Here is a 26,228-nt window from a genome sequence, read left to right as displayed (position 1 = left end):
GCAAAGAGAAGGAGGCGAGTTCTAGCTTGAGAGCTCTAGGGTTTTCTTTAAAAGAAAAGTTTATGTTTATTCAAAGTCTGCCCCAAAAGTGGGCTTGCAAAAACATATAAATAGAACCAAGGGAACAGGCTCCACTTAGGTCACGGAAATACAAATAAGGAAACAAACTATAGTGTAAAACATGAAATAAGGTCATGAGTCTTCTTAGCCTTGGATCGAACTTAGCACTTGGTATAAGTGTGAAGCAAGTTGTGGCCTCGTTAAAAACCTCCTCCGGAAAACCCATTTGGGACAAAACCAAGAGTAAGGGAAAAAGAGCACACACAAAGAGCTTAGCCTAGTTGCTAGATTCGTCCAAGAGACTTGCTAGGCAAGTTGATCTTCCATGGTAATGATCATCAGGTTGGTGTGGCCTTGCTCCGAGATGAATGGCCACATAACCTCACTTGATGCTTGTTTCTCCTTAGTTGGTTCTTCACCCTTTAGTTCATCTTTCTTCAAGCTTGATTCACCAGCTAGTTTAACCTGTCCAAGATCAGAAGCAAGTATCATGCTTTCATTAAATTTATGTTGAAGTATCTTAGCTTTTTGTCTAGTGATAGCTCCCTTGAATACGGTTGGTACTGGCACTTCTTGAACTGTCTCTGATTTGGTTATGTTGCTGATCATGTCCTGGATATCAGGTTCAGTTAGGTCTGGTTCCGGCTCTGGTTGAATGTCCTCATCAAAGTGCCTCTTGATTTTGATCGTATCACTGAGATGCGTTTCTACAGCCAACTTGATTTTGAAAGTATTTAGGTTTAGACGTAGCGCTTTAAGAGGAGGAGGATCAACGGGAGGTGAAACGAAAAAAATCAAGAAGAGTTTAAAGATCATCATTGATTGATCAGTAGTGTCTCAAGGTAACTAAAAATTCTGAGTTTTGGAGACGAAGACGAAGAGGAAGAGTCGGGGAAGATCATCGACTCTCAAACTTTAAAGGAAAAACAAAGGTTTGGCAACACGGGCCTGGTATGGGCTGAGTTAAAATGTTAACTCAAAAAAAAAGTCCAAGCGATGATGACGTGGTGAAAACAAACTTACTCATTGGCTGATTTTTTTGAGGACGTGGCAGCTTCACCGTTGAGTATATGCTGCTTTTAGTATTGTGATCAAGGTTTTCACTTTGTAAAACCATATGTTCGTTGTGTTAGATGGAAAAATCATGAATCTACTGAAAGATTAATTACTCAAAAGGAAAACAATTCGTTCAGCTCATAAAATTATAACACTGAATCACACGGAGTCACTGACATACATATGACAAAACACCAGCGTCTTCAAAAACCCCATAATATTCAGATCGATTCAAGTTTCTACACCAAACACAGAGTTTTCATACATATTTTAAGGTTGAATCCTCTTTCAGCAGATTTGCATCCTCCTCTAACTGTTGTCTGATTTTTCCAAAGCTACAAAGAAAAAATATAAAATAAATTGCATCTGAGTTATAAATCCAACATGAAAAAAAGCCAAAAGAAACACAAAGATATATAGAGAGTTTGGAGAGTGTACTGTTGTAGTTGAGAAGCTTCTCAATCAGATCAACATGCGTCATTAGCATACGCCTGCAGCAGTATCTAACTAAGTTGAGCGCATCAAGTGCGTCCCTGCGAAAAAAAAAAAATTCTAAATAAAAACTAAATTTGTTTGATGAAATAACACAGATAAAGTATATACAAACTAAACAAGATAGACGCAACACTCTTATCCAACAACATATAAATATAACCAGTAAAGATCAGATCATTAGCTACAGCCTTAAACATCAACCCTTCATTGGTTTGTGCCTCCACTAATGAAATGGTGTTAACTAATCAAATATATCTATCACGTATTATCTTCCAACAGAAATCACAGACCAGGTGGTTAATTTCTCGAATGTGCAAACAAAAGTTCTATAATTTTCACAGAGACTGATCAGTCAAACATGTACGCACAAATGTAATCAAAAGCCAACAAGTTTTACTTTAAATAGCAAAACTAGACGGGAAACATCAAAATTATAATAAGCGGAACATAGTCTCTTCCAGTTGTAACATGATGACCATAAACAGAAGTTTATCCTAAGCTTAATCCATTACTAAACAAATATCTTTCATTGCTTTCGTTTCTCAATTAAATAAGTACACAGTACGAAGTTCTGAAACTAATTCCTCTCAAATTCAAATAAAGTACGCTCCTTTAGACTAGTTGGAGAAGAGTCTTGTAGCTTACCCTTCAGTGTAGTCTAGCTGGAGAAGATCAAGATACGCATCCCACTTGTTTCCAATCACCTATAAAAATCACAGAGTGAAAAGCTTCGTAAAGCTCGAAACTTTTTTTATCTCTCGAAAAGACACAGACCGTAATTATCCGATAAAACATTCATAGAGCAGATAAGATAATCTCTTCTTTTGTCGAATTTTAGAGTAGCTAAAACCCTAGAAAGACGGAGAAATCCCTAAAGTAAGATTTGAATCGCTCGATTTAGCAAAGCCGAGGAAGTGAAACAAACCTTTCCGCATGTAAAGCATCGTACAGGGATAATCATCTTCTCGAGCTAAGAACTGCGTGAATCTGTACACTTGGGTCTGCCTCTCTCTCTTTCTCGATTTGGGGGTTTAGGGTTTTCTGCTTCGCGCTTCCTTTAATAAAGTGAAGAACACAAAAGGGACGGCGAAACGCCGTCGTTTCGTATGATATATGATTAGGCATGGGCATAAAATCTCGAATCCGAAATCCGAACCGAACCCGAACCGAAAAACCCGACCTGTTATCCGACCCGAAACGTAAAATATCCGAACGGATCTTGTAGAGTGGTACAAAAAATATCCAAACCCGAAGTGTTATTAACCGAACCCGAACGGATAACCCGAAAAATCTGAAATTAATAGTCAATATAAATATTTTAAAATATATATAAGTATTCCAATTATTAAATTCAATATCTGTGGTAATATTATATATAATAATAAATATTAAAATTCTAATAAATGCTTTAAGTACATAATTAGTTATAAATAAGTATTTTATAATTTGCTCATTGAAATAAAAAAGTCTACTCTCTATAAGGCAATACATATTGTTTACAAATGATGTTTGTTTTCATGCTTAATTTAACATTTTATTGTTATTTTATCAATTTTATATGTGATAGATTAATTTTTATTTAATTTAGATGTTTTTCTTTATGTTTTACTTCAAAAATTTTGTTTTTTACTTTGGTTATATTCGAACCGAACCGATATAACCCGAATCCGTACGATATATGATTACTTTATGGGTTTTATGATGCAATACAATTTTGAATCGAACCCGAAGTGTTATTATCCGAACCCGATCCGTACTAATAAAATTTTAGTATGAGACCTAGAAGCGTAAACCCGAAAATCTGAAAACCCGAAAAACCTGATCCGAATGCCAACGGGTACCCGAACGCCAATGCCTATATATGATTGCTGGGTGACTAAAACTGGGTCGGGTTTGAATTTGGTTCTGTTATCGAACTACTTCAATTTAATAGGTTTTTGAAGCCGGTTTGATTAAACAGTTTATTTGGTCTGATTGTTTCCCTGTGTCCCTATCATATCATTATTCACCAAGTTGAACTACTGTCAGTTTAAAGTACCAACAAAGATTAACATCTTCAGTTAATCCATATAAAAATAAAACTGACATTTCAGTTGGAACCGACAAAACTTAGGTCACCTTTAAATTCACCGTCTCTCTTATAACCAAACAAAGTACCGGCTAAATTTAATAATAAAAATATTAATTTTTATAGAAAAAATCAAAAATAATTGGTAAAAGAAAATGACGTCACTATTAAAAATCCTAAATCTTAAATTCTAAACCCTAAATCATAAACCCAAAACTTTAAACCCTAAATCTTAAACCAAAACTCTAAACCCTAAATCTTAAACTCAAACTCTAAACCCTAAATCCTAAACTCAAACTCTAGATCATAAACCCAAATCCTAAACCCTAAACCAAATCCTAAACCATAAACCCTAAACTCAAACCCTATATCCTAAACAGTCCTAGACCCTAAACCCAAACCGTAAACCATAAAACTGACGTTTTCAGTTAGAACATTACATTCTTGTGTTAAACACATTAATTCCGGTTAGATCAACCTCTTAAGGTAAGAAGAAAAAAAACTGGCATTCCAAGTTTACTGCAAAAGATATTTTTATACTAAAGGAGATTTAAGAACTTTTTGCTTCCTTGAACCATCTGTTAAAGTATATATGTTTTGATTGATATGGGCTCATCTTAAAAAACAAGACTATCAACTCTTATAATTAGGGGTGGGCACTTCGGTTATTTTATCGATTCGGTTCGGGTTCGGTTTGGTTTGTTCGGTTCTAGTATTTTTCCAACTGAAGTAAACCATAGTTAGTTTGGTTCGGTTTGTGTTTGGTTCGGTTTATATTCGGTTCGGTTTGTATTCGGTTTATTTTTTGGATCGGTTTAATTAGATTCTTCTTAGTTTATTTTTTCTAAGAGAAATTATGTTTTACAACATAAATTATGTAAACATAAACTCTGTGAACTAAATTCAATATAAAACTCAAACAAAAACCTTTAAAAAGTCACAAAAAGTATATATAAGAATTAAAACAAATGAAAGTTAACTAAGGTAAAAAATCCCAACATCATTAAAATTAAAAAGCCTTCAATGAATGAAATATTTTAAAGCAAATATTTTGATGATTACATATTAGGTTATAAGAATATATGTTAATCAATAAAAAATAGAAAATATGTGGTTTAGTATTAGAATTTTAGTATATTGGTATTACTAATATTTTTAATTTAAATAATTATAAAAACACATCGGTTTCTCGGTTCGGTTCGGTTTAAAACCAAACCAAACCGAACCATTCGAGTTGGGAAAATATTCAACCAAATGGTTTGAAATAGACTTCGGTTCGGTTTGAATCGGTTTCGGTTCGGTTGGTTCGGTTTAACTCGGTTTGATTCGGTTTTTTTGCCCACCCATGCTTATAATAATTTACTTAATAAAAATTACAACAAAACTATACTATACTTTAGTGGTAGAGATGGCGAGTATATTTGATAAGAACGTTTGGCCAACCATACAAGAAAGAGCATGTATATTCTCCAATAAGTCAGCTTCATCAATTATCAAGACAATGTTGCTCTTACCTCACTTTGACACATGATAACTCCGGTTAATACCTCTGGTAATAACCATAAGAGGAGATCTCGAACTGTCTTCTTCCAACTCCATCCTCATAACCATACGGATACGAATCCCCAAAAAGGTAGTCTGAAGTCGTCTTCCACGGATCAGAATCCGCGCTATCCCAGCAAGTAACTTCAGCCGCACGGTTCTCATCCTCCAGACGTCTTTTGTTACGTAAGACACAAGGAAAGTAGCCTCCGAATATAACCTCGCAGAGATCAGTGGCTTCTAAGCCGTAACCAGACGGAACATACAGAGCTTTCACTTCAACTTTATCTACAGTTTCAGGTTGCACGGTCCCATTGCTTAAACTGTGATCTTTTTCTTCCTCTGCCTCTTCTTCTTCTTCTTCTTCTTGATGATCATTTTCTTCTTCTTTAATGGTTTCCAATGGTTTGGCTTCCTCTAACGGCTCAGAGAAAGTCACGCGTTTCTTGACATCTTTCTTCTCACCACCATCATAAACTCCAAGAGGAACGGGAGCGATGATCTCCGGAGGAGAAGGAGGTGAAGCTTGACCAGCGGTTGAAGAAGGGTAACAAGTTTTCTCCGATGGAGGAAGAGGCTTCCCGTATGTTGCAACGATATCGTAGCCGCCACCGTACGGCGTCGGGTCGTACTCCTCGAACTCCGGCTCGTTGAAGCCTTGAACATTGCGATAGATACTAAACTGAGAAGGAGACTCGTAGGTTGTTGTTGTGTAGTAACTAGGACCATAGAACAAGTGTTTCGGCTCAGACATGGTGGAGACAGAGTAAGCAACAGATGCAGAGGTTGTTGTTTCATACTCATACTCAGGTCCATTCCAGTTATCATAACAATTATAACTCATTGGATTGAGACCAAACTGCTGATGCTGATTGTTATCATAATAGTTGTGATCATAGAGATGATTAACCTGGATGGAATCGTATGGGAACTCGTAATGCTCGTAGAAGCTGCCCATCTTGGAGTTTGATTCTCAGAGAGCTTGAAGGATCTCTCTCTAGCAGCTGTTGTTTTGGTGAAAGCAGAAGATTGAGTGGAGCACTGGTTAAAAGTGATTTGAAAGGTTTGGTTTAAAGTCCGTGTAACGTATTGTTTTCATGTGATGTGTTGATAAGGTGGGCACGACTGATGTAGATGGTGACGAGTGTGTAGTGACCCTACAACTAAAGTTGTCTGGAGACGCAATTGTCTTGTCTGGAAGTGGTATTGAGAAAACGTGGGGCAAACGAGCGGTGGACAAAGAGATTCCAACCAAACATATTAACCGGACCGAACCTTAACCAAAACTATACCATATTCTAGAACGAATCTATTTTAACCAAAACACATACTAGCCGAAGAACTTTAAACCAGATAAAGTTCAAATCATTATAACCATAAACGATTGTTCCTAACGATGATGAAACAGTATCGTCACTGATACTAGACGATTTAACATCTGGTTTGAATAAGCTAGGGACTAACCGATTGATCAAAATCTCAAACACTCCGTTACCAAGGGACTTGTCTTATCAATAGTTCAAGAGGAATCAGAAGCGGCTGGTTCTTGTCTTGGTTTCCTCTGCTGCTCAGGAGGTGGACCGTCTCTTTTTCTTTCGTACCTCTTGCTTTGATACTTGGAGTTGTTGCGCTGCTGCTTTGGTTGGTATGTTGGGTATGTGCAGGGGATGATCTCTCCATTGATGTACTTGTCGCCTAAACATAACAAAATACCATACAAAAATCAAGACAAGGATACAAGGATATAAGGATACAAGATCTTGGAGACACTGTGATCACTAATCAGGGTGAGATGGGTTACCTCCATAGTCCTTGTTCTTGACATCTATGTAAGAGTCAGGCAAAACCCAGAGAACTCCAGGCAAACCTGTGAAAGTTTTAAGACTAAGCTGTCAATATCTTGAAGGTTTTCGACCATTACAACCATACACATTCAGTAAATAGGATTTAAAGCTTTCATTGATCAGTAAATAACTACCCACCCTTGAATTTCTCAGATGTTTCTTCATCAATGGTGCATTGAAATCCAGTATACGTGGTGGTACTGAACGCATACATGTTCTTCTTCGCCTCTTCCATGCTGGAAAATAGACACATGTACACTCAATAAGCACACGCAATGAATTGGTTTTGCTGGAAAACTGACACAAGTACACTAATTGGTTACAACAGCAGCACGATAGTGTAGATAAGATTCAAGTTCTCTACAAAAAACAGCCAGCAGCAACAAATGAACCGAAGATTCATTTCCTCACTCTATCCAGGAAAAACTCTACTCATGAGTCCAAATCTAAAGTTTTAGTCTTTACTTGCTTACAGTGTTCACCGCACAATCTTTTAACAAAGAGACACCATTTAACACTGCAATTTATATTTATACATACCTTGAAGAAAACATGCAAAAGAAAAAAAACAGATCCTTTCTATACTTCCACCTATTATCATTCCTAGTTAGTGCCACTTTGGATGCTCCAAGTACACATATGGAGACAATGTTTGAGCTTTCCAAATCCAAAAGAACAACCTTTTGCTTATAATCCGCGTAACTGGAACGGCTCGAGATCACCTACGACGCTACTTAGTTACTTGTAAACTGCAGAGTGGTTCAACTTCAAGCAGCTAAACAGACTCAAACAACCTTCTCAAGTTCAAGAAACTTGCTAACAAGCTACATCAGATGTTCAATATGCTTCGATAGCTATAACTATCAACCAACAATGGAAGAGCTCTACTGAGAAGAGAAAAAAACGAAACCTTCCAAGAACAGTAGCGAGAGTGTTGAGATAAGTCTCAATCATCTGGTCCCTCGTTGGCGCCGGATCCTTGGGAAACTCCATCACAATCAGCCAGTGGTTGTAGTCGCATCCAGGAAGCATTATCGTCTCTCTCTGCTCGTTGCTACTGCTCCGTTTCGATGAATAATCCGAATCCACCGTCGCAGCCTTGACAATCGCCACCCGACGGCGAGACTCCGCGGTGGAGATGCTCCGGAGCAGAGGATGGTTCCATTTCCCGATAGAGAGTGTATGGAAGCGTGTCAGGTGGGTTATGGGAAGTAGGGTTTTGGGGAGGAGCGAGGAGGAAGGAGAAGATGTAGTGAAGGAAGCCATTGCAGTTGGAGAAAGCGAGCGAGGTGGAAGGGGATAAGATAGTTTCCTCACCTGCTGCCTTCTCAAAGACCTATAAAACGACATCGTGTTGTGGTTAAATCTCTTAAATGCTCGTGGGCTAGTATTTGGGCCGAGTTAATAATCAGCCCATAGGAGCAAAACTTATAATCCAATTTAATTAAGACTCATTGATTAGTAACATTTAAAACTATTAATTAAAATTAAGTTACAGCAGAGATTTAAGAAATATCGTTAACCAAGTAAATAATCTTTCCAAGTTTGGAAATTAGATGACCAGTTCTTTTTTTTAATCAAAATTGACCAAGTCTTCTGACAAAATAATCGTTGGAAACACATCTATTTAAGATGGAATTAACAAGAAATACCAAAACAACATTGGAAATTTAAAAAAAACATCAATAAGCACCATAGGAGAGTAGTTATTCTAAAAAAAAATCAATAATATAAGAAAATATTCGAGTTGTTATTATAAGTAGGGGATATTGGTTGTTGAATTTTAATGGATTTGAAAATCCTAACTAAATCTAGTTTATTGATTTTATGATTTTCAAATCTGTATTAAAATCATGTGTTATTGGTTTAATGATTCATAAATTCTATATCAAATCAAGTGTTATTCAATCGTACGAATTTACTAATATATTTGATTTTATAATGGATTTGAATGGATTTGTTTGGATTTTTTTAGTTAAAAATACAAAGACTAAATCCGAGGAAAAACTTCCGGATTTGCATATTTTACTTGAATTTATAAATACTATATGGATTTCTAAACCAATCAAAATATATAAACCAATAAATTGTTTGAGAAAAATAAAACCATTATATCAGAAATAACTGGAATATTGTTAGCGGCCAAGAATGGTGGTGAGGGTGACGTCATTAATAGAATTTCCGTTTTGTCCGCTGAGACAACCACCAGAGGAGCTGCCACCATCATTACTTTCTATTCTCCTCCCCGTAGTAAAGGCCGGATGCTTCGGAGATGGAAGATCAATAGCGTTTTGCTCCAACATGAACACAATGGTAGACATATCTACTCTGTCCGAAGCGTTTTCTTGAACACAAAGCAACCCAATGTGTATGCACTTGATCACTTCGCTCTCATCATAACTCTTCACGTCCATCAGTTTGTCTATGATCTCTATTACTTCACCTTTCTTCCATTGATCCCAAATCTATACAATAAGAAAAAACAACATTTGCGTATGTTATTGTTCTCTCTTAAACAAAATGCAGTTTTATTGTACTTACATGTCCGAGTAGATTCGAATATTCATTGAAGCAACAGTTGTTTTTCTTTCCGGTAATGATCTCTAAAATCAATACTCCAAAGCTATACACGTCAGATTTTATGGAGAACTGGCCATCCATTGCGTACTCCGGTGACATATAACCACTGAGAAAAGAGGTTGAAACCACTTTAAAGATTGAAAAGAAGAATGTTGTGTGGATTGAGAGAGAGCTAACTCACTATGTTCCAACGACCCGTTTCGTGCTTCCTTCAACCTGGTTGCCTCCAAAGATCCTCGCCATGCCAAAATCTGAAATCTTAGGGATCATTTCATTGTCAAGAAGTACATTGCTTGCCTTGAGGTCCCTATGGATGATCCTCAGCCTTGAATCATGATGAAGATAGAGGACTCCACGAGCAACCCCTCGTATTATATCTATTCGTTGTGGCCAATCGAGAAGTGCTCGATGCTCTTCGTCTAATGAAACATATGGAATGAGATAAAGTCACTGGTCTTTCTCATAAGAAATAAGTATATTATAATTAAGTTATGAACGTACGGAATATGAAATAGTCTAGACTCTTGTTAGGTAGATACTCGTATATCAACATCTTTTCTTCCAGTTCAACGCAACACCCTAAGATCCTCACGAGATTCCGATGCTGCAGCTTTGATATCAACTTGACCTCGTTCTTGAACTCTACCATTCCTTGGCCTGAGTTTGTTGACAACCTCTTCACAGCTATCTCCATACCATTCTCCAACACTCCCTGAAGATAAACAAAACAACTTGTTACTAAACATACCACTTAACTTGAGATTATGTTTTTGGCTTCTTCCTTACCTTATAAACGGATCCAAAACCACCTGCTCCAAGCTTGTTATTTAAAGAGAAGTTGTCTGTCGCTTCAACGATTGTGGTAAGCTCGAAGAGAGGCAACTCCCTATTTCTTTCCTTGTCATGAAGCTGTTCTCCAAATCTTAGTGAGTCTCCAAAATCAACATAACTAGTAGCAAAGGTTGTTGTAGATCTTGTATGCCTCTTAGACTCTGCGCTTGACCATGTTTTCATTAGTTACTTGTGAGCTAAGAAACTAACTTATGAGCTTAAAAGATATTTACTTACTTTGTCGCTTCCTTACAAAACAGAACAACATAACCGTTGCTAACATGACAGCTGCAATCAAACTGATGAGAATCCAAATGAGTTTCCTCTTCCTTGATGACCCTTCTCTGTTCCACCGTGCTGAAACAAGCATTAAATCATAACAGTAAACATTTGAGGCTTGTTCTTTGTCATGGACAAAGCCAAATGAAACATTTCGTCTATTTTTCCCAAAATTTTCGAAAAAAATCACGTAAAAATAGATTCCAAATTAAAAAAAAAAAAGAGAATTATTTATTGAAATCTTTACTAAATCATCAATGTTCTAGAACATACAAGTTGTAGAGTGTACCTAACTCTTCCTTGTCTACGCGTACATACAAATCTTGTCCTGAGCTCAAGTAAGTCCTCGTATCCAACATATCACCGTGCCATGTCAAACACCCTCTTGGTCCTCCTTCACTTTCATAGTAACCACTTGCGTAAGCGACACAACTGCAGTTCCCTAAGCATGTCTGTTTACATTCCTTCAACGTAACATTCATATCCACAATTGCACCTGACGTGTCTGGAATCTTCACACGCTCCAACTTCACAAAAACTTCTCTCCCACGGCATGTTAAACCTGTATCATCTCTCCTCGTGCACCCACCTGAAGGATCTCTCGAGTTCCAATCCTCAGGCGTCTTGGGCTCGTAGCCAGGTAAGCATCTGCACTCCAACGTGTCTCTACTCAAGGGATCACAGTAACCGTTCGGTCCACAATAAGCGTACCCGTCGCACTGCTCTTGAGGGTTAGGTCTTAACCCTATCCACCTCTTCTCCCTTGCGTTCCACGTAAACCGTTGCAAGCTTCCCACGTCTCTCATCACCACTCTTGTTATCACTGAAGTGTCCAACACGCCGTAAGTGTTGGACACTTCGTCCTGATTATTCACAAAGGAGATGTTGAAGATGGACTTGAGTGTCTTCTCAGGGACACCGCTCCATCTCTGTCCTGTCCATGAACCTCCACGCCACAGTGGGTTCAGACCGTTGTACATCATTGTCTGTGGAAACGCTCCACGTTCCATCCTCAATGTATAGTTCCCAAGACCAGGGTCTTGAGGAGATCTCCATGACGTTAGAAACCGATCCAAACCGTCTTTTCTTGTGAAGCCTAGTCTCATGAAAGGAACAAAAGTGTCTGTAGGATGATCAAAGCTCTCCCAGAGAGTTCTCCCAGTGAGATGATCAAGTACAACGAGGTTGCCTAGATCAGAGAGTCTAGCCATTGGCTCAGAGATCCTATCTGAGACATTAGTCGACCATAGAAGCTCAGTCTCATGGGCTGATGAATATAAGCAGAGGTTCCCTCTGCCACTGAACACTACAAGCCCTGACGTGTCATTAACGGGACGTTCTCTGTTTGCAACCCATATAACAGTCTGCTCAGAGATCTGAGCGTACCAGATACCGACGTAACGAAGCTTAGAGTCCTCCCCAGGGCTGAAGAATCCAAAAGCAAACCTCTTGCCTTCAGAGAATATAACCTCACCATCTCTCAAGGACTGCCTTCTCATAATTGTGTCATTGGCTCCGATACAGGATCCAAGGAGGAGGGAGAAGAAGAAGAAGAAGAAGAAGAGTTTCATTTTTTTTTTTGTGTGTGTTGTGTCTGTTCAGAGCTTGATGCAAGTTATAAATGCTTACTGTCTCCTATTAAAAGCTAAGTGGGTCTCACCTGAACTAACTAGCAAACACCTTAGGTTGAACTTTCAAAAGATGTAGTAACAGATTCATGTGTGACATAAATGACACCAACAATAATTACTTAGTACATTCTTTCTCTCCTTCACTAAATAGCCTCTCTGCCCAGTTTCCCTACAATAATAAATACTTATGTTTTATGATATTTGAAACCTTATACATGAACTTACCAAAGAACAAAACTTACAAAACAAAAGTCACTTTCAAGCTAGTGAGGTAAGCTAATCACTTTCCACATTTTTAGAAAAAAATATCCAAATTTTGAGAGTTGGCTCTCCATGCTCTTTAATGCGGTAATACACTAATACCCAAAATGTTTTTTTTTTCTTCTGTTTGATTGATTCATGTATCTAGTTGTAAGCACATGCCTTAGTTGCAAACCAAACACCACCACACAAAGTGGAATCAATTCCCATGAGAATTTAGGCATTGAGCCAAGTTCATTAACAAAATTTCTGACAAAACCTCAAAGAACAGCACTCCTTTTCATTCATACAAATTTGGATTGGTTCTAACAATTTTCATGAGAAAAGCTACACCCTGTCTGAAAGCTAGACAATTCATGTCAGATGCAACAGAAAGCTATGCCTCCTTATCCTCCAAGGCCTTGAGTTCTTGCCTCCATTCCTCTAACTTAGAGAACTTCTCCAACTGCTCAGGCTTTAGGTCTTTGGGAGCAGTCTTCTGCTGTTGAGCTTCTGTGAGTCGTATCTGCAAAATGTTAACAGAAGATTAGAAACTAACAATTACACCAAACTGCCACAATGATGTAGTGAATGAGAGGACACTTAATCTTACTTTCTTCTTAAGTGCACGTATCCTTTTCTCAATGTCTTCTCCAGCAGTTCCTTGATTGTGTGCTTCACCAAGGTTCAAAGCATCCAAACTAGAAACCAATACATCCACAGATTGTGGTCCACTGCTTGGAGTGACAATGGGAACAGCCTCTTCCTTGTCTACATTACTTGATCCATCCTCAGAGCTGTTACCTTTTTCTGCAGCAGCCTGCAGAGATGATAATAATTTTGAAGCATGTTCCAGTAACCGAAGACGAAGCTAGTAATTTACATATGGATAGAGTTGAGAGACACATACCTGTAATCTCTTCTCTTTCTTACGTTCGTTCCTCTTAGCAGCTTTGGTCTTTGGTTTAGGAGTTGGATCAGGTTCATAACCTGGAGGTCCTTGTGAGGCCATCTCCTTCTTCATCTATTGGAAAGAAAATGTAAATTAGGCCTAAATACTATTTCATTTCCAAGAACAGAATAGAGAGTGTTGAGGGGATAAAGACTCCATACCAAAGAGCCTTTGGATTGATAGATGACAACTTCATCTTCTGGAACATGTCCAGCTCGAATCCGGATAGGTTTCCGGAGAGTGCCATCAGGTCTACGTGTAGGTTCCAGAATCCTCTCACCTCCTTTAAGGTTTTTGCTAAGTTCAGCCATTTGCTTTCTTTGTTCTCCGCTTCTATTGCTGCTTCCCATCTGATTCCTTCAGATTTTTTCAGTACCCTTGTCACTTATCTTCTTTCTCAGCTATAAGTTATCTGCTCTCTGTATCAAATGTTCAAGGATCATTAAAAAAAAAAAAAAAACTCATGGATTCAAATATTTACAGTTTTACACAGAAAACAAATCCAGTTTCGGTTAACAGTGAGTTTGCATACAACACTTTGTGAAAGAAGCCAAATGAAAAGAAGTATAGTTTAAACATCTCAGCAAACCACAGAAACAACCAGTGACTAACTGCCTTCAAAAATTCATGCAATCAAAAGTCAGAGAAAACTAATCAAAACAGGTGGCTAGTTACTCAGTTCAATAGTTCAACACTAACTTTTGACCTCCTCTAAGATCAAAAAAAAAAAAAAGAGTACAAAGTCCCAAGCTTTCTTTCTGCATTATCAGCAAAGTACAAATCTTTGGGGGACAACATTCTTTGGGCTGGTATTAGTATTAGTAACCACAAGCCAAATCTTTAATACAGATCCTTAAACCATAACTTTCTCGGATTCAAAGTTTGACCACTCTTAAGGCTCAAAACAAAATTTCTCTAATTCGACTCCTTGCAGTTAACCAGCATTGAGAATCAACCAAACTTAGTTAACCTATTTTTTTGCCGGCGGCCGGAGTTTCCTACACCTCGGTTCAATAGAGAGAGAGAAGAAAGAGGGGGGAAAAGATTGACCTTTGAGATGGAGCTTTTCTCCGGTTGTCGGAGAGCGCAAGTCCGGTGAAAAGCAAGCGGTTAATAATATTGAATAGTCGATCTTGAATTCTTCGTGAATTCGATTGGAAAACCAAACAGACAAAATACAAACATAACTAGGTAATAACGTTATTGTAAATAAAAAACACCTAAATTAATTTAATGTTGTATACTTAGACGGAAATTCTCTCAAATAGTCATTTTTTAAGTTTTTGTCATAAAATAGCCCTTAAAAAAGAAAATGACCAAAATAGTCTTTTTTTATTTTGAAATTTTTAATTTTTATTTTTTTAAATTTGAAACTTTATCCTCAAAATCTCACCTTTTAACTATAAACCCTAAGTCTACATTAGTTAATTCTATGGTAAAAATACATTTTCACCCTTTAATAAAACTTATTTTGATCATTTTATTTATTGAAAGTTATTTTGTGACAAAAACTTAAAAAATATTATCCTAGAAAATTTCTCATACTTTAAGGTTAGTATATGAATACCTTTAGAAGGTTTTAAATGATTAAACATGATTATTTGAATCACTGATACAAAGGACAATAACTAAAACTTGATTAGTCATTACACAAAACCTGAAACAATATTCCCACTTCATATAACCATGTTTCAAAATTATAGTTGAAAAAAGATCTACAATTAAAAAAATTGGTATGGAGATTATAGTGAGATTATAGTAAGCTAATTTATATATACATATAAAAGGTATTTTGCAGCACTTGCTTGTCCCTCACATAGGTTTCTTATATAATGGGAAATTGAGAATAATGAGATGGGATTAGACTCCTTCGATAAGATCCACATGAATGATTGAGTGAAAAGTTGCTGAGAAAGTTCGTAATTCCTTCTGCTAAGAATGGTTCAAATTGATGAATCAAATCCTTTTCCACCGTCGCGTGTATCATATCACCATGTTATAACGAAGATGAACTCAACGTTAGTTGGGCCAAATAAATCAAACACCAAAACACTAAAACCTAACTATTTACTATTTGTTCAATCATTTATTGATGGAAACATATATATATAATCCAACCATATACTATGAACAACACAATATATATGTTTATCATACAAATCACTCATGTTGGTATCTAGTAAAACCATTAGAACTTGAATTCTATTTCATTGGCGTTAGATTTTAACCTTGATTTTCCACATAGACTTTTAAGTCGAAAACAAAGTTAAAATTTGCCATTTGCTAAGCTAGACTCAGAGAGAAAACTAAGAAACATGTGCTGGTGTGCTAGTATGACTGAATAAAGTCGGTATACGTTTATTATATAGCTATATGGTGGTATTTATAAAAGGAAATACATGGGCGATTTCAGAAATATAGAAGGTTTAAATTACCTCAGTTTTGACGTATAGAAAGTAGGGTATAAAGTTTTAATACCATATATATAACGATTTTAAAATCATTAAATGTGTATATACTTCTTTCCAAAACATTCCGTTCACAACTTAATTTGCGTTATTTATACATTTGAAACTTTCCAAAAGAATTACAACTACAAAAAATCTCACATTTAAAATCGTTCATAGCAAGTAACTTATTTTGCTTCTCGGACACGCACAATATATACAATATAACTTTGTAATAATGAGCTTAGGGCACAGTTAGGAAAATAAGGAAATTCATCTTAATTTTTCAAACTATGATTTTTTTAGATAGATTATTCACAAATGTAGTAAACCAGTCCAAATAGTAAACCAAACCGAATTTTTTTTGGGATTTAATTCATGTAATCTCGGTTGTCTCTATTCAATATGTTCAGTTCAACCATTGATATAATATTCAAGCTTTTTGAAAATTGACCATGGAGAATTGTCCATGTTTATGTCTCCAATCATTGGTTGATCATAAATCTAGTGAGTTCTAACATCTTTTTAGCATAATGTAATTTATATCTTATATATATGATTCACAAACATAGTAAACGAAATATAGGTATATATTTATTTCTAGTACAATCAGTATAGTGCACTGCCACGATGAAGTAGGAGCGTTTTAATTTTAAACTATACATTATACCAGTCAATTTATCAACAATGATTGAATCGGTTTGCATAAAATTATAAACCGAGAACCATATAAATGCGAGGTGGTCGTCTATTTATTGTCCACTAAACTCCCCTACGCCCGTAACAAATGATATAGTAAATTATTTGGATGGCATATATTTTAATATTCCTAGTAAGTTGTGGGTAGTTTAATATTTGGTGTGAGAGAAGCTATGGAATTGACACATCAGCAAAGGCAATTTTGTTAATCATACATGAGAGCAATGTTATTTATTAATAATGTTCCTCAAAAAAGTGATTTTTTTTTAAATGATTTTATAAGCATAAATATTCTGATTTGGTTAATGTTAAGACAGGTTGTCTTTGGGCCGACTAGGGTGGGCGTTCGGATATCCGTTCGGGTTCGGGTTCGGATCGGATATTTCGGATTTTTGGGTATTTCGGTATAGAGGTATAGAACTCGTTCGGGTATTTCTGTACTTCGGGTCGGATTCGGGTATTTTTAGTTCGTATTCGGTTATTTCGGATCGGGTTCGGATTTTAGATTTAAAAAAAAAAATTCATTTCTCAAATTTCTTGTATTTAAATATCTAACTTTCACTTAACTAATTTTTTATTTTAAATAGATTGAATGGTTAATAGATTTGGACATAACATTTTCAAACTAAAAAAAACATTAATTTGGTTTTTTTTAAAAAAATTTTGGATGTAACTTTTTGTTAATTGTTGAAATAAAAAGTTTGATATGCATTTTAAGTGAATAGCAAATCATTTTCTTCGTAATTGTATGTATATCATATGAATTTAAAGTATGTGTAGTATCAATATAAATATTTTATATAAAATGAGAGATGTAAACTAGAAATATAAGATTAATTATACATATGTTCGGTTATCTTCAGATATCCATTCGGGTTCAGATATTACCCGTTCGGGTTCGGATATCCAATCTCTCTTAATTCAATACCCGTTCGGATATTTTGGTACTTCGGTTCGGATTTCGGTTCGGGTTTTTTGGATCGGGTTCGGATGCCACTTCGGATTTCGGGTAAAATGCCCACCCTAGGACCGACCAAAGTGGTTTTGTCTGTTGACATCATTGCTTGAGTGAGGTTGACAATGTCACACGTTGACTAAATCGAATTTAGAGTTGGGCCTAAGCCCAATATACATCTCAATTTTCCTTTGTGGGCCTCTTTCTCTCCTAACGAAATCACTGTCCCGACCAACTCTCCATCTTCGCGTCGGCTTTTTATCTTCTCTGGGAGGTGTTTTTGAACCCAATTAACGCCGGGAGAAAAGACGGTGACAGGCTTATCCTTGCCCCTTGCATCCATCAAGTGAAATTCAATGAGAAAATGATCCTTACTCTAAACGTTTCAGATTGCGTGCACGAGTTACGTGAGAAAGTGAGATGTCATTGAGCTAATATTGACGATAATGTGTGCACCGTGATGGTCACAACATTAGTTCTCGAGGTGAGCTTTTTTCACTAGTGTAGATTTTCAGAACATGGAACTTGGCGTAGTAATGCATTCCTAATATATAGGACCGATAACTAAGCTTAACGACGTCACATTTGAAACTGTTTGTAGCTTCGAGTATGAGTTTGATCGAGGTACTGTCTATAAACTCTAGAGGGTTTAAGTTTGGTTCAATCGGTTTTGGTGATATAATATTTATTAATTAAACAAGACCATCTTTACTATGCAAATATGGAATTAGTTACGTACATATTGCGCTGAATCAAAATAATCAAGGCGTGACATTATGACTATAATAAATTTCTAACGACAACTAATCGAGTACATGTGTTCATCATATCATAATTTATTAAGGCGTCAACCACCAAACATGATACCCACTATTCATCCATACACACATTTACGTAGTCTCACAACCATACAAATCATAACGCTCAAACATGAACAATACAAATAAGTGTCAACAACATTATATATCCTTTATCTATGTTATTTACATGTACCAAACAACACATGTTGTTGTATTCGTCAAAATAAATAATTCTTCATTGTTAGTAATATTATATTATAATCTATACTAGGATAAGACCCGGGCCTTGCCCGGGATGTGATTAATAATTTTGTTATTTTGAAGATAAGAAGACTTTAGGTCTGTTTAATTCGGATATTAGTTCTTTTTTGGGTTGGTTGTTTTGGGTTTTAATACCCATTTAAATAACTACATTTTAAATCAATAATTTTTTTTGTATGTTCGGTTAAAATGGTTGAGGCTTTTGATTTTTTGGTGATAACCCTAAGACTATTAATACTTATTTGTTTTCATGTTATAAGTATTTTAGACAATCCTGAAGCCCAACCAATCATTTCATATTATAATTTGTAAAACCATGCAAAATTAAATCAAATCAAGATAATTGTTGAAGAAAAAAAAAAGAAAATTATAAAAAAGTATTTCATTACAATTTGGTTAATGGTCAAATGAAGCATTAAAAATAATTTTTTTTTGAATTTCCTATAGATTTAGCATCCTCACTTGCGGTGAATATTTAATTATATACGTATTCACTTCAATGTACATATATGTACGTGTATGCAAGAAAATTAAATATATCAAAGAGGATTTTGAATCCATATATAATATTGTCAGATCGAGCATTACAAAATGTTATCACATGACTTGCACTTGGATCGACTAAAACCATCTCAATGTTCTCTCCAGCCCGAGCAGAGTATTGTTTCCATACCCAAATTATCTTAACCCTTATTCTCCACATTGTTTTGAAAGGTTTCAATGCAGACACTTGATCAAAATTTGCCATCGTTTTATTTGTTATCAACTTCTTGCGAGTCTTTGTTAGTGTTCGTGAGGGAAACAGTATAAGGTCTTACTATTATATAGCAACCTTCAAACATTATGTTAAAAAGTAGGTCACATCGAAATATTGGAAATACAATATATTCCATGTACGTTAAGAGTTGTGAAACAATGAAAAATAGCACAATCGATCTTATTATCAATAACAATAAGATCGAGATTACGGGACATATAATATTGTGTTCCCATAGTTTTATAACTCCAAAACAATAATAATATTTCCAAACTGGCTTTACTTGGTACGAACACACGATCTTAATTATGAATATATATTATTTCTAATTTCTCGGTACCTTATTGAATGGTTTGCGTAATCTCCAAGTCAAATGCGAACTCCAGCTTATAATTAGGAATATTTTTATTTCCTATTTATGCACCTTATTGAATTTGTTTCTTAAAATCCAAGACTAATGAGAGAGTTAATAATAAGGGGACCTCCAAGTATAATTCTTAAATTAAATGTCAAAACAATTAATCAAAAATAACTTGACTTAAAAAATTCATTTTTAATATAATATAATATAATGGGTATCTAACGTAAACATGTAAAATCAAGCTTATAAAATTCATATATAAGGTGTAGTAAGTACTCGTAAAAATATTGAAACGATATATTGGATTTAAAAACAAAAATAACTACGATCATTTTAGACTATACATATCACTACAAGAAAACGTGTCCATAACAACGAACATTTACGACGAAAATATTTCGTCGTAAATTTACATGGTGTTTACAACGCAGTTACGAGAAATCCATCTTTCGTCGTAAACGCCATGTAAATTTACGACGAATAGTTTTCGTCGTAAAATTCATGTAAGTTTACGACGAATGTACGTGGAATGAGAAATACGTCGTAATCATTACATCGACATTACAACGAAACATGTTACCGTTATATTTAGGTGAAAACGTGTATTCAATGTGCTTTAGCTTACCTAATTTCGTCGTAAAATCGTTGTAAATTTTATGTTAAAACCATGTAAAATATTCCTTGTAAAATCAATCTTATATTTCAACTACCCAACTCGAAAATTTCTCTATATATATGTCATTTCCCACAACTCTCTTCCTCACAACACACAAACGGGAGAAAAAAAAATCCGAAAAAAAATCAGAAAAAAAAAATTTCAAAAAAAAATCTAAGAAAAAAATGGCCGGTGGCGATAGTATTTACGAGTTACGGAGTTGGATGTATTTGCACAAAGATTCCGACGGGAGGGTGACGAACACATTTCTGAGGGGGCTAGAGACATTCATGCACCAGGCGGGCTGTACACCGATCACACAGGAAAGCGGTAAGATGTTCTGCCCCTGTCGAAAATGCAAGAATTCAAAATTTGCACGTAGTGAAACTGTATGGAAGCATTTAGTAAACAGAGGATTTACACCACAGTACTACATTTGGTATCAACATGGAGAGGGTTATGGGGGAAATGAAGCTAGTTGTAGTAATAATAATTTTGAGGATGGTCATCATAGTGAAGAACCGAATCATTTGCATAATGAATATAATTATCATCAAGATCATGAGCAGATGGTAGATCATGATAGGATTCAAGATATGATTAGTGATTCATTTTTGGAAACAACTACAACAATAACTGATGGAACTGGAAATGTAGAAGAACCTAATTTGGATGCAAAAAGGTTTTATGAAATGCTAGATGCTGCAAATCAACCAATCTACACTGGTTGTAGAGAAGGCATCTAGGATGATGAATATTAAAACGGATCATAATTTACCTGAGAATTGCATGGATGCATGGGCGGAGTTGTTTAAAGAGTATTTGCCAGAAGACAACGTGTCTGCTGAATCTTATTATGAGATTCAGAAATTGGTTTATAGTCTTGGGTTGCCTTCGGAGATGATTGATGTTTGCATCGACAACTGCATGATCTACTGGAAAGAAGATGACAAGTTAGAAGAGTGTCGATTCTGCAAAAAACCACGATTCAAACCGCAAGGCCGTGGGAGGAATAGGGTACCGTACCAAAGGATGTGGTACCTACCAATTACAGACAGATTGAAAAGATTATATCAATCTGAGAGGACTGCTGCGTCGATGAGGTGGCATGCGGAACATGTCCAGAGAGATGGTGAGGTTGCACATCCATCAGACGCAAGCGTAGAAACATTTCAACAAGGTACACGCAGATTTTGCTACAAATATTCGGAATGTCTATCTTGGGTTATGCACCGATGGATTTAGCCCATTTGGAATGTCTGGTAGACAATATTCTTTGTGGCCAGTCATTCTTACGCCGTACAATTGACCGCCGGATATGTGCATGGAACAAGAATTTCTATTTTTGACCATATTAATCCCTGGGCCGAAGCATCCAAAACGGTCTCTTGATGTTTTTCTTCAACCGTTGATAGAAGAGCTAAAGCAATTGTGGTCAGAAGAGGTGAGGACGTACGATTGTTCCCTGAAAAACAATTTTACGATGCGAGCAGTTCTGCTGTGGACGATAAGTGATTTCCCTGCTTATGGGATGTTGTCTGGCTGGACAACACATGGAAGATTATCTTGTCCATATTGTCTTGGATCGACGGATGCTTTTCAACTGAAGAATGGTAGGAAGAGTTGTTGGTTTGATTGTCATCGTCGCTTTCTTCCACTTGCCCATCCGTACAGAAGAAATAAGACATTGTTTCGGCACAAAAAAATTGTCAGAGACGGTCCTCCTCATATCTCACCGGCCGGCAGATCGAAGCAGACATTGATTATTACGGAGCTCAGGAAACATTTAAAGTTGGAGGAAATTGGCATGTTCCTGTAAATATGCCTGATGGGTATGGTGTGTCTCACAATTGGCATAAGAAGAGTATATTTTTGGAGCTACCCTATTGGAAGGATCTTCTCTTACGCCACAATCTGGATGTCATGCATATTGAGAAGAACTTTTTTGAGAACATCATGAATACATTACTTAACGTCCCTGGGAAGACAAAAGATAACAAAAAGTCAAGGATGGACTTACCTGATATTTGCTCAAGAAGTGAGTTACATATCAAGAGCAATGGAAACGTTCCTGTTCCCATCTTCCGGTTGTCATCAGAAGCCAAAACAACCTTGTTTGACTGGGTTGCATCAGAAGTTAAGTTTCCTGATGGTTATGTTTCAAATCTGTCAAGATGTGTTGAACGAGGTCAAAAGTTCTCCGGAATGAAGAGTCATGATTGTCATGTGTTTATGCAACGACTACTTCCATTTGCTTTTGCCGAGCTCCTTCCAGCAAATGTCCATGAAGCACTTGCAGGTAATTATAATTTTATAATATATATACATATGTTATGAAATGTTATTAATTTGATTACTTTTGCAATATACAGCCATCGGCGCTTTTTTCAGAGATCTTAGCACACGTACGTTCAAGGAAGAAGTCATCGAACAACTTCATCATAACATTTCGATCATATTGTGCAACCTGAAGAAGATATTTCCTCCTTCATTTTTTGACGTCATGGAGCATCTAGTTGTCCACCTACCGTATGAAGCATTGCTTCATGGACCTGTTCACAACGGATGGATGTATCCGTATGAGCGACAGATGAAACATTTGAAGGGGAAAGCAAGAAATCTTGCAAAGGTGGAAGGTTCAATAGTTGCGGGGAGTTTGACAGCCGAAACATCTAACTTCACATCATACTACTTTGCTCCAACTGTTCGTACGAGGAAAAGAGTTCCTAGAAGATATGATGATGGTGGAGTACCGACATCATATCCAATTGATGGTGTTCCTGACATTTTCTGCAAAATTGCACGGTTTGGTGGTAAAACGAAAGAAGTATGGTGGTCATGTGAAGAGGATAAACATAGTGCCCACACTTATATTCTGCTCAACTGCGAGGATGCAGTGACCCGTTACTTTGAAAGGTAAATATTTTTGTGAATGTTAATTATATGAATTGAAGTTAATTATGTATGACTTGATTATTTGTTTAATTTGCAGCATGTTTGTATATCAAGTTGAAGAACCAATACCAGGAATATATGCAACTGATGTGGACACACGTAAAGATAAGCACTTTGTCAAGTGGTTAAAATCACAGGTACGTAATATATCTCATACATTGATTAATTAAGTAAGTGTTTTGATACTTCAATATTAATTAAGAATAACTGCTTTTTGCAGGTTGATTATGACGATCCTTATTATCCCGTATGGTTTCACGAATTGGTTCAAGGTCCAGTTGCAAAGGTCACCACATCACCTATGTATTTCACACGAGGATTTACCTTTAGTTTTTAAAAAATTATTTGGAGTTTTAGGGTTTTAGAGTTTAAGTTGGAGAAAGAGTACAAAGTAGTAGAGAAGAGATATGATGTTAGATGATATTTGACTTTGGGGTTTAGGGATTTCATTCTCGGTGTTTAGGGTTAAGCGTTGTAAAATCATCGTAAATGGTTATCTATTCCACGTAATTTCGTCGTAAATGAAAAAAACGCGGGCCTGGTAACTTCGTCGTAAACGTGGGCCTGGTAAATTCGTCGTAAACGACGTTTCGACGTAATTTTGTCGTAAATCGAAAAACGCGGGCCTGGTAAATTCGTCGTAAATGAAAAAACGCGGGCCTGGTAACTTCGTCGTAATATTACGTCGCGTTTACGACGAATCTTTTTCTATATATTGAGACGCCGAGACGAGGCTGCCTCGTTCATTCCTCCCAAACTCCTCTCCTCTCCCTCTAAGGTACATTCTCTTTACTCTTTTTTTTTTTAAGTTAGTTTAGGTTATTAATTAGTTTAGGTGATTAGTTAGATGACGGAATACTATAGTTTAGGTGATTAGTTAGGTAACAGAATACTTTTTTAATTATGTCGTCATAATTGATTAAATTTATTTAAATTTTTTTTAGATGACTCCTAGAAGGAAACCAGCAGCACCTACTTATGCCCAGTTGTTTGGCGATGGTTCCGGTACATCTTCTTCCGGTCCATCGTCTTCCGATGCAGTTCCAGACTCTCAGACTTCTCAGAGAGTTTTTTCGAGTCCTCCTCTTCCACCGCAGATGCCTCCACCTTCTCCTCCAGCGGCTGCACCTGAGCATGTCCCAGAAGGTGCAGTTCATCCAGATTTGCGTGTGCCTTCATATGATCCCTTCGCGAGATATACGGTGGAGGATTTGCTTGCCCAGCCTGGACAGGAGGGTTTGGATGTTCTAGACCCCGATAGACCCCGAGGAACTTATTGGTAAGTTATTAATTTTTATTACATTAAAATTAAATTAATTTTTATTTTCTAATGGTTAAAGTGTATTTTTTCAGGTTTGGGGCTAACAACCGTGTTAGCCGGAGTGTTTCGGCGACGATTAAGGGTTACTACGACGGGGCATACCCGAACTGGAGCAAGACACCAAATCACGTTAAGATCACGTGGTTTAAATGTTTTGCGATAAGATTTTTAAATTTAATTAAATTTTCACTTTTAAATATATATATATATTTTTAATATTTATTATTAATTGTAATTTTTTTAATTTTTTTATGTTTCAGCAAAAGTGGCATTGGTCTTTGGGAATCACCGAGAGGGTGAAGGCGGAATTCGTTGCAAAGGCAAAGATACGCCTCTGCAACACAGTCTCTGATTGGAAGGACAAGTGGGAGATCTACGGGTATGAGGGAAAGCCCACTGAGCTCACGACGGATGTGTGGAATGGCCTTATCGCCTATTGGGAGCACTCCTCTTCGATCAAAAAGGCCAATTCGTGCTCGGCTTCTCGAAGGACGAAGGATAAAGATGGTCATTTGCCCATGCTTCACAGAACCGGACAAAAACCTCATGTAGGAGTCCGTCTAGAAGCTGTAAGTTTTGTTTTAAATATATATTTTAAAATATTGAATTAATATAATTTATAATATTTAATTTAAATTTTTTTTTGTAGTTCGAGAAGACGGGAGTCTTACTTTCTCTGTCTGGCCTATTCAAGATGACTCACGCCACATCCGACGGAGTTTTTGTGGATCCTGCATCTGAGAAACTCTTCCAAACAGTGGCTGGTCGGATTGGAGAACGGGAGACGCAACTAACCCAGGAGTTTCCCGATGGATTACCAGTCACATTGTCCACCGAAGAGGTCGACAGAATCTTCGAAGAGGTACAATTTAAAATTTTTGTTTACATTATTTTAAATATTTTAACATAATTAACTATATTAATATATGTTTTGATTTTATAGGTGGCTCCTAAAAAGAAGGGACGGATAGTCGGTATAGGCTCTGTTAACGAAGTTTCAAGGGCAACTTCGTCATACACTTCGAGACGAGATGAAGAGACTGCTCAGATGAAGGCTCGAATGGATAGCCAGCAGGTTCGTTTAGACTCTCTTGAGGATTTGCTAGACGTGATGGCCGTGGGAAACCCGGTTATGCAGAGAATGTTGAGTGAGAGACGAGCCGCTCTTGGAATGCCACCACGAGATCCCCAAGAGTCCGATCCAACCCGTCAACAGCCGAGCAACCCCACCAACTACTTCGAGAATATGTAGTTTTTTTCTTTCTTTTTGTATTATGAATTTAAATATTATTGTATGACTTTTTAAAATATGTTTTCCAATTTCATATTTCGTTTTAAAATTTAAATTATTTTAAATTCTGAATATTAAATATAAATTAAAATTTATTATATACTAATTAATAATAATATAATAAGAAACGATGTAAACTCCTCGTAAA

General features: G+C 36.5%; 5 protein-coding genes across 8 annotated transcripts; all 5 read right to left on the bottom strand.

Annotated features, from left to right (window-relative positions):
• Positions 1–1,202: 1,202 nt before the first annotated feature.
• LOC106366999 (DNA-directed RNA polymerases I, II, and III subunit RPABC5) lies at positions 1,203–2,847 on the bottom strand. The gene is made up of 4 exons (XM_013806680.3): positions 2,537–2,847; positions 2,257–2,315; positions 1,555–1,649; positions 1,203–1,451 (listed from the first exon to the last, which is right to left on the bottom strand). The coding sequence occupies exons 1-4, from the start codon at positions 2,570–2,572 to the stop codon at positions 1,426–1,428; spliced, it is 216 nt and encodes a 71-aa protein (XP_013662134.1). The 5' UTR covers positions 2,573–2,847; the 3' UTR covers positions 1,203–1,425.
• Positions 2,848–5,004: 2,157 nt separating this feature from the next.
• Positions 5,005–6,336, bottom strand: LOC106367000. Its single transcript, XM_013806681.3, has one exon. It carries the CDS (start codon positions 6,177–6,179, stop codon positions 5,220–5,222), a length of 960 nt encoding a protein of 319 aa, XP_013662135.2. The 5' UTR covers positions 6,180–6,336; the 3' UTR covers positions 5,005–5,219.
• A 216-nt stretch (positions 6,337–6,552) lies between these two features.
• Positions 6,553–8,430, bottom strand: LOC106367002 (multiple organellar RNA editing factor 9, chloroplastic). Its single transcript, XM_013806682.3, has 4 exons — positions 7,976–8,430; positions 7,204–7,301; positions 7,023–7,088; positions 6,553–6,916 (listed from the first exon to the last, which is right to left on the bottom strand). Exons 1-4 carry the CDS (start codon positions 8,413–8,415, stop codon positions 6,741–6,743), a joined length of 780 nt encoding a protein of 259 aa, XP_013662136.2. The 5' UTR covers positions 8,416–8,430; the 3' UTR covers positions 6,553–6,740.
• Positions 8,431–9,060: 630 nt separating this feature from the next.
• Positions 9,061–12,367, bottom strand: LOC106451866 (G-type lectin S-receptor-like serine/threonine-protein kinase RKS1). 2 transcript variants are annotated; one of them, XM_013893846.3, is made up of 7 exons: positions 11,045–12,365; positions 10,714–10,833; positions 10,432–10,637; positions 10,147–10,357; positions 9,827–10,064; positions 9,607–9,751; positions 9,061–9,530 (listed from the first exon to the last, which is right to left on the bottom strand). In XM_013893846.3, the coding sequence occupies exons 1-7, from the start codon at positions 12,324–12,326 to the stop codon at positions 9,201–9,203; spliced, it is 2,532 nt and encodes an 843-aa protein (XP_013749300.2). In that variant the 5' UTR covers positions 12,327–12,365; the 3' UTR covers positions 9,061–9,200. The 2 variants fall into 2 exon arrangements, with proteins under 2 accessions (XP_013749300.2, XP_048622305.1); XM_048766348.1 differs by lacking the exons at positions 9,061–9,530; positions 9,607–9,751 and having other exon boundaries at positions 9,826–10,064; positions 11,045–12,367.
• A 474-nt stretch (positions 12,368–12,841) lies between these two features.
• Positions 12,842–14,779, bottom strand: LOC106364528 (partner of Y14 and mago-like). 3 transcript variants are annotated; one of them, XM_013804079.3, is made up of 5 exons: positions 14,629–14,779; positions 13,740–13,997; positions 13,537–13,650; positions 13,240–13,446; positions 12,842–13,152 (listed from the first exon to the last, which is right to left on the bottom strand). In XM_013804079.3, exons 2-5 carry the CDS (start codon positions 13,926–13,928, stop codon positions 13,024–13,026), a joined length of 639 nt encoding a protein of 212 aa, XP_013659533.2. In that variant the 5' UTR covers positions 13,929–13,997; positions 14,629–14,779; the 3' UTR covers positions 12,842–13,023. The 3 variants fall into 3 exon arrangements, with proteins under 3 accessions (XP_013659533.2, XP_013659534.2, XP_022563633.2); XM_013804080.3 differs by having other exon boundaries at positions 13,740–13,990; positions 14,629–14,777; XM_022707912.2 differs by having other exon boundaries at positions 14,549–14,739.
• Positions 14,780–26,228: the final 11,449 nt, after the last annotated feature.

This window comes from Brassica napus, chromosome C8, assembly GCF_020379485.1.
Source record: "Brassica napus cultivar Da-Ae chromosome C8, Da-Ae, whole genome shotgun sequence".
In the NCBI taxonomy this organism is placed as follows: domain Eukaryota; kingdom Viridiplantae; phylum Streptophyta; class Magnoliopsida; order Brassicales; family Brassicaceae; genus Brassica; species Brassica napus.
This window is presented reverse-complemented; position numbering and strand designations above follow the sequence as displayed.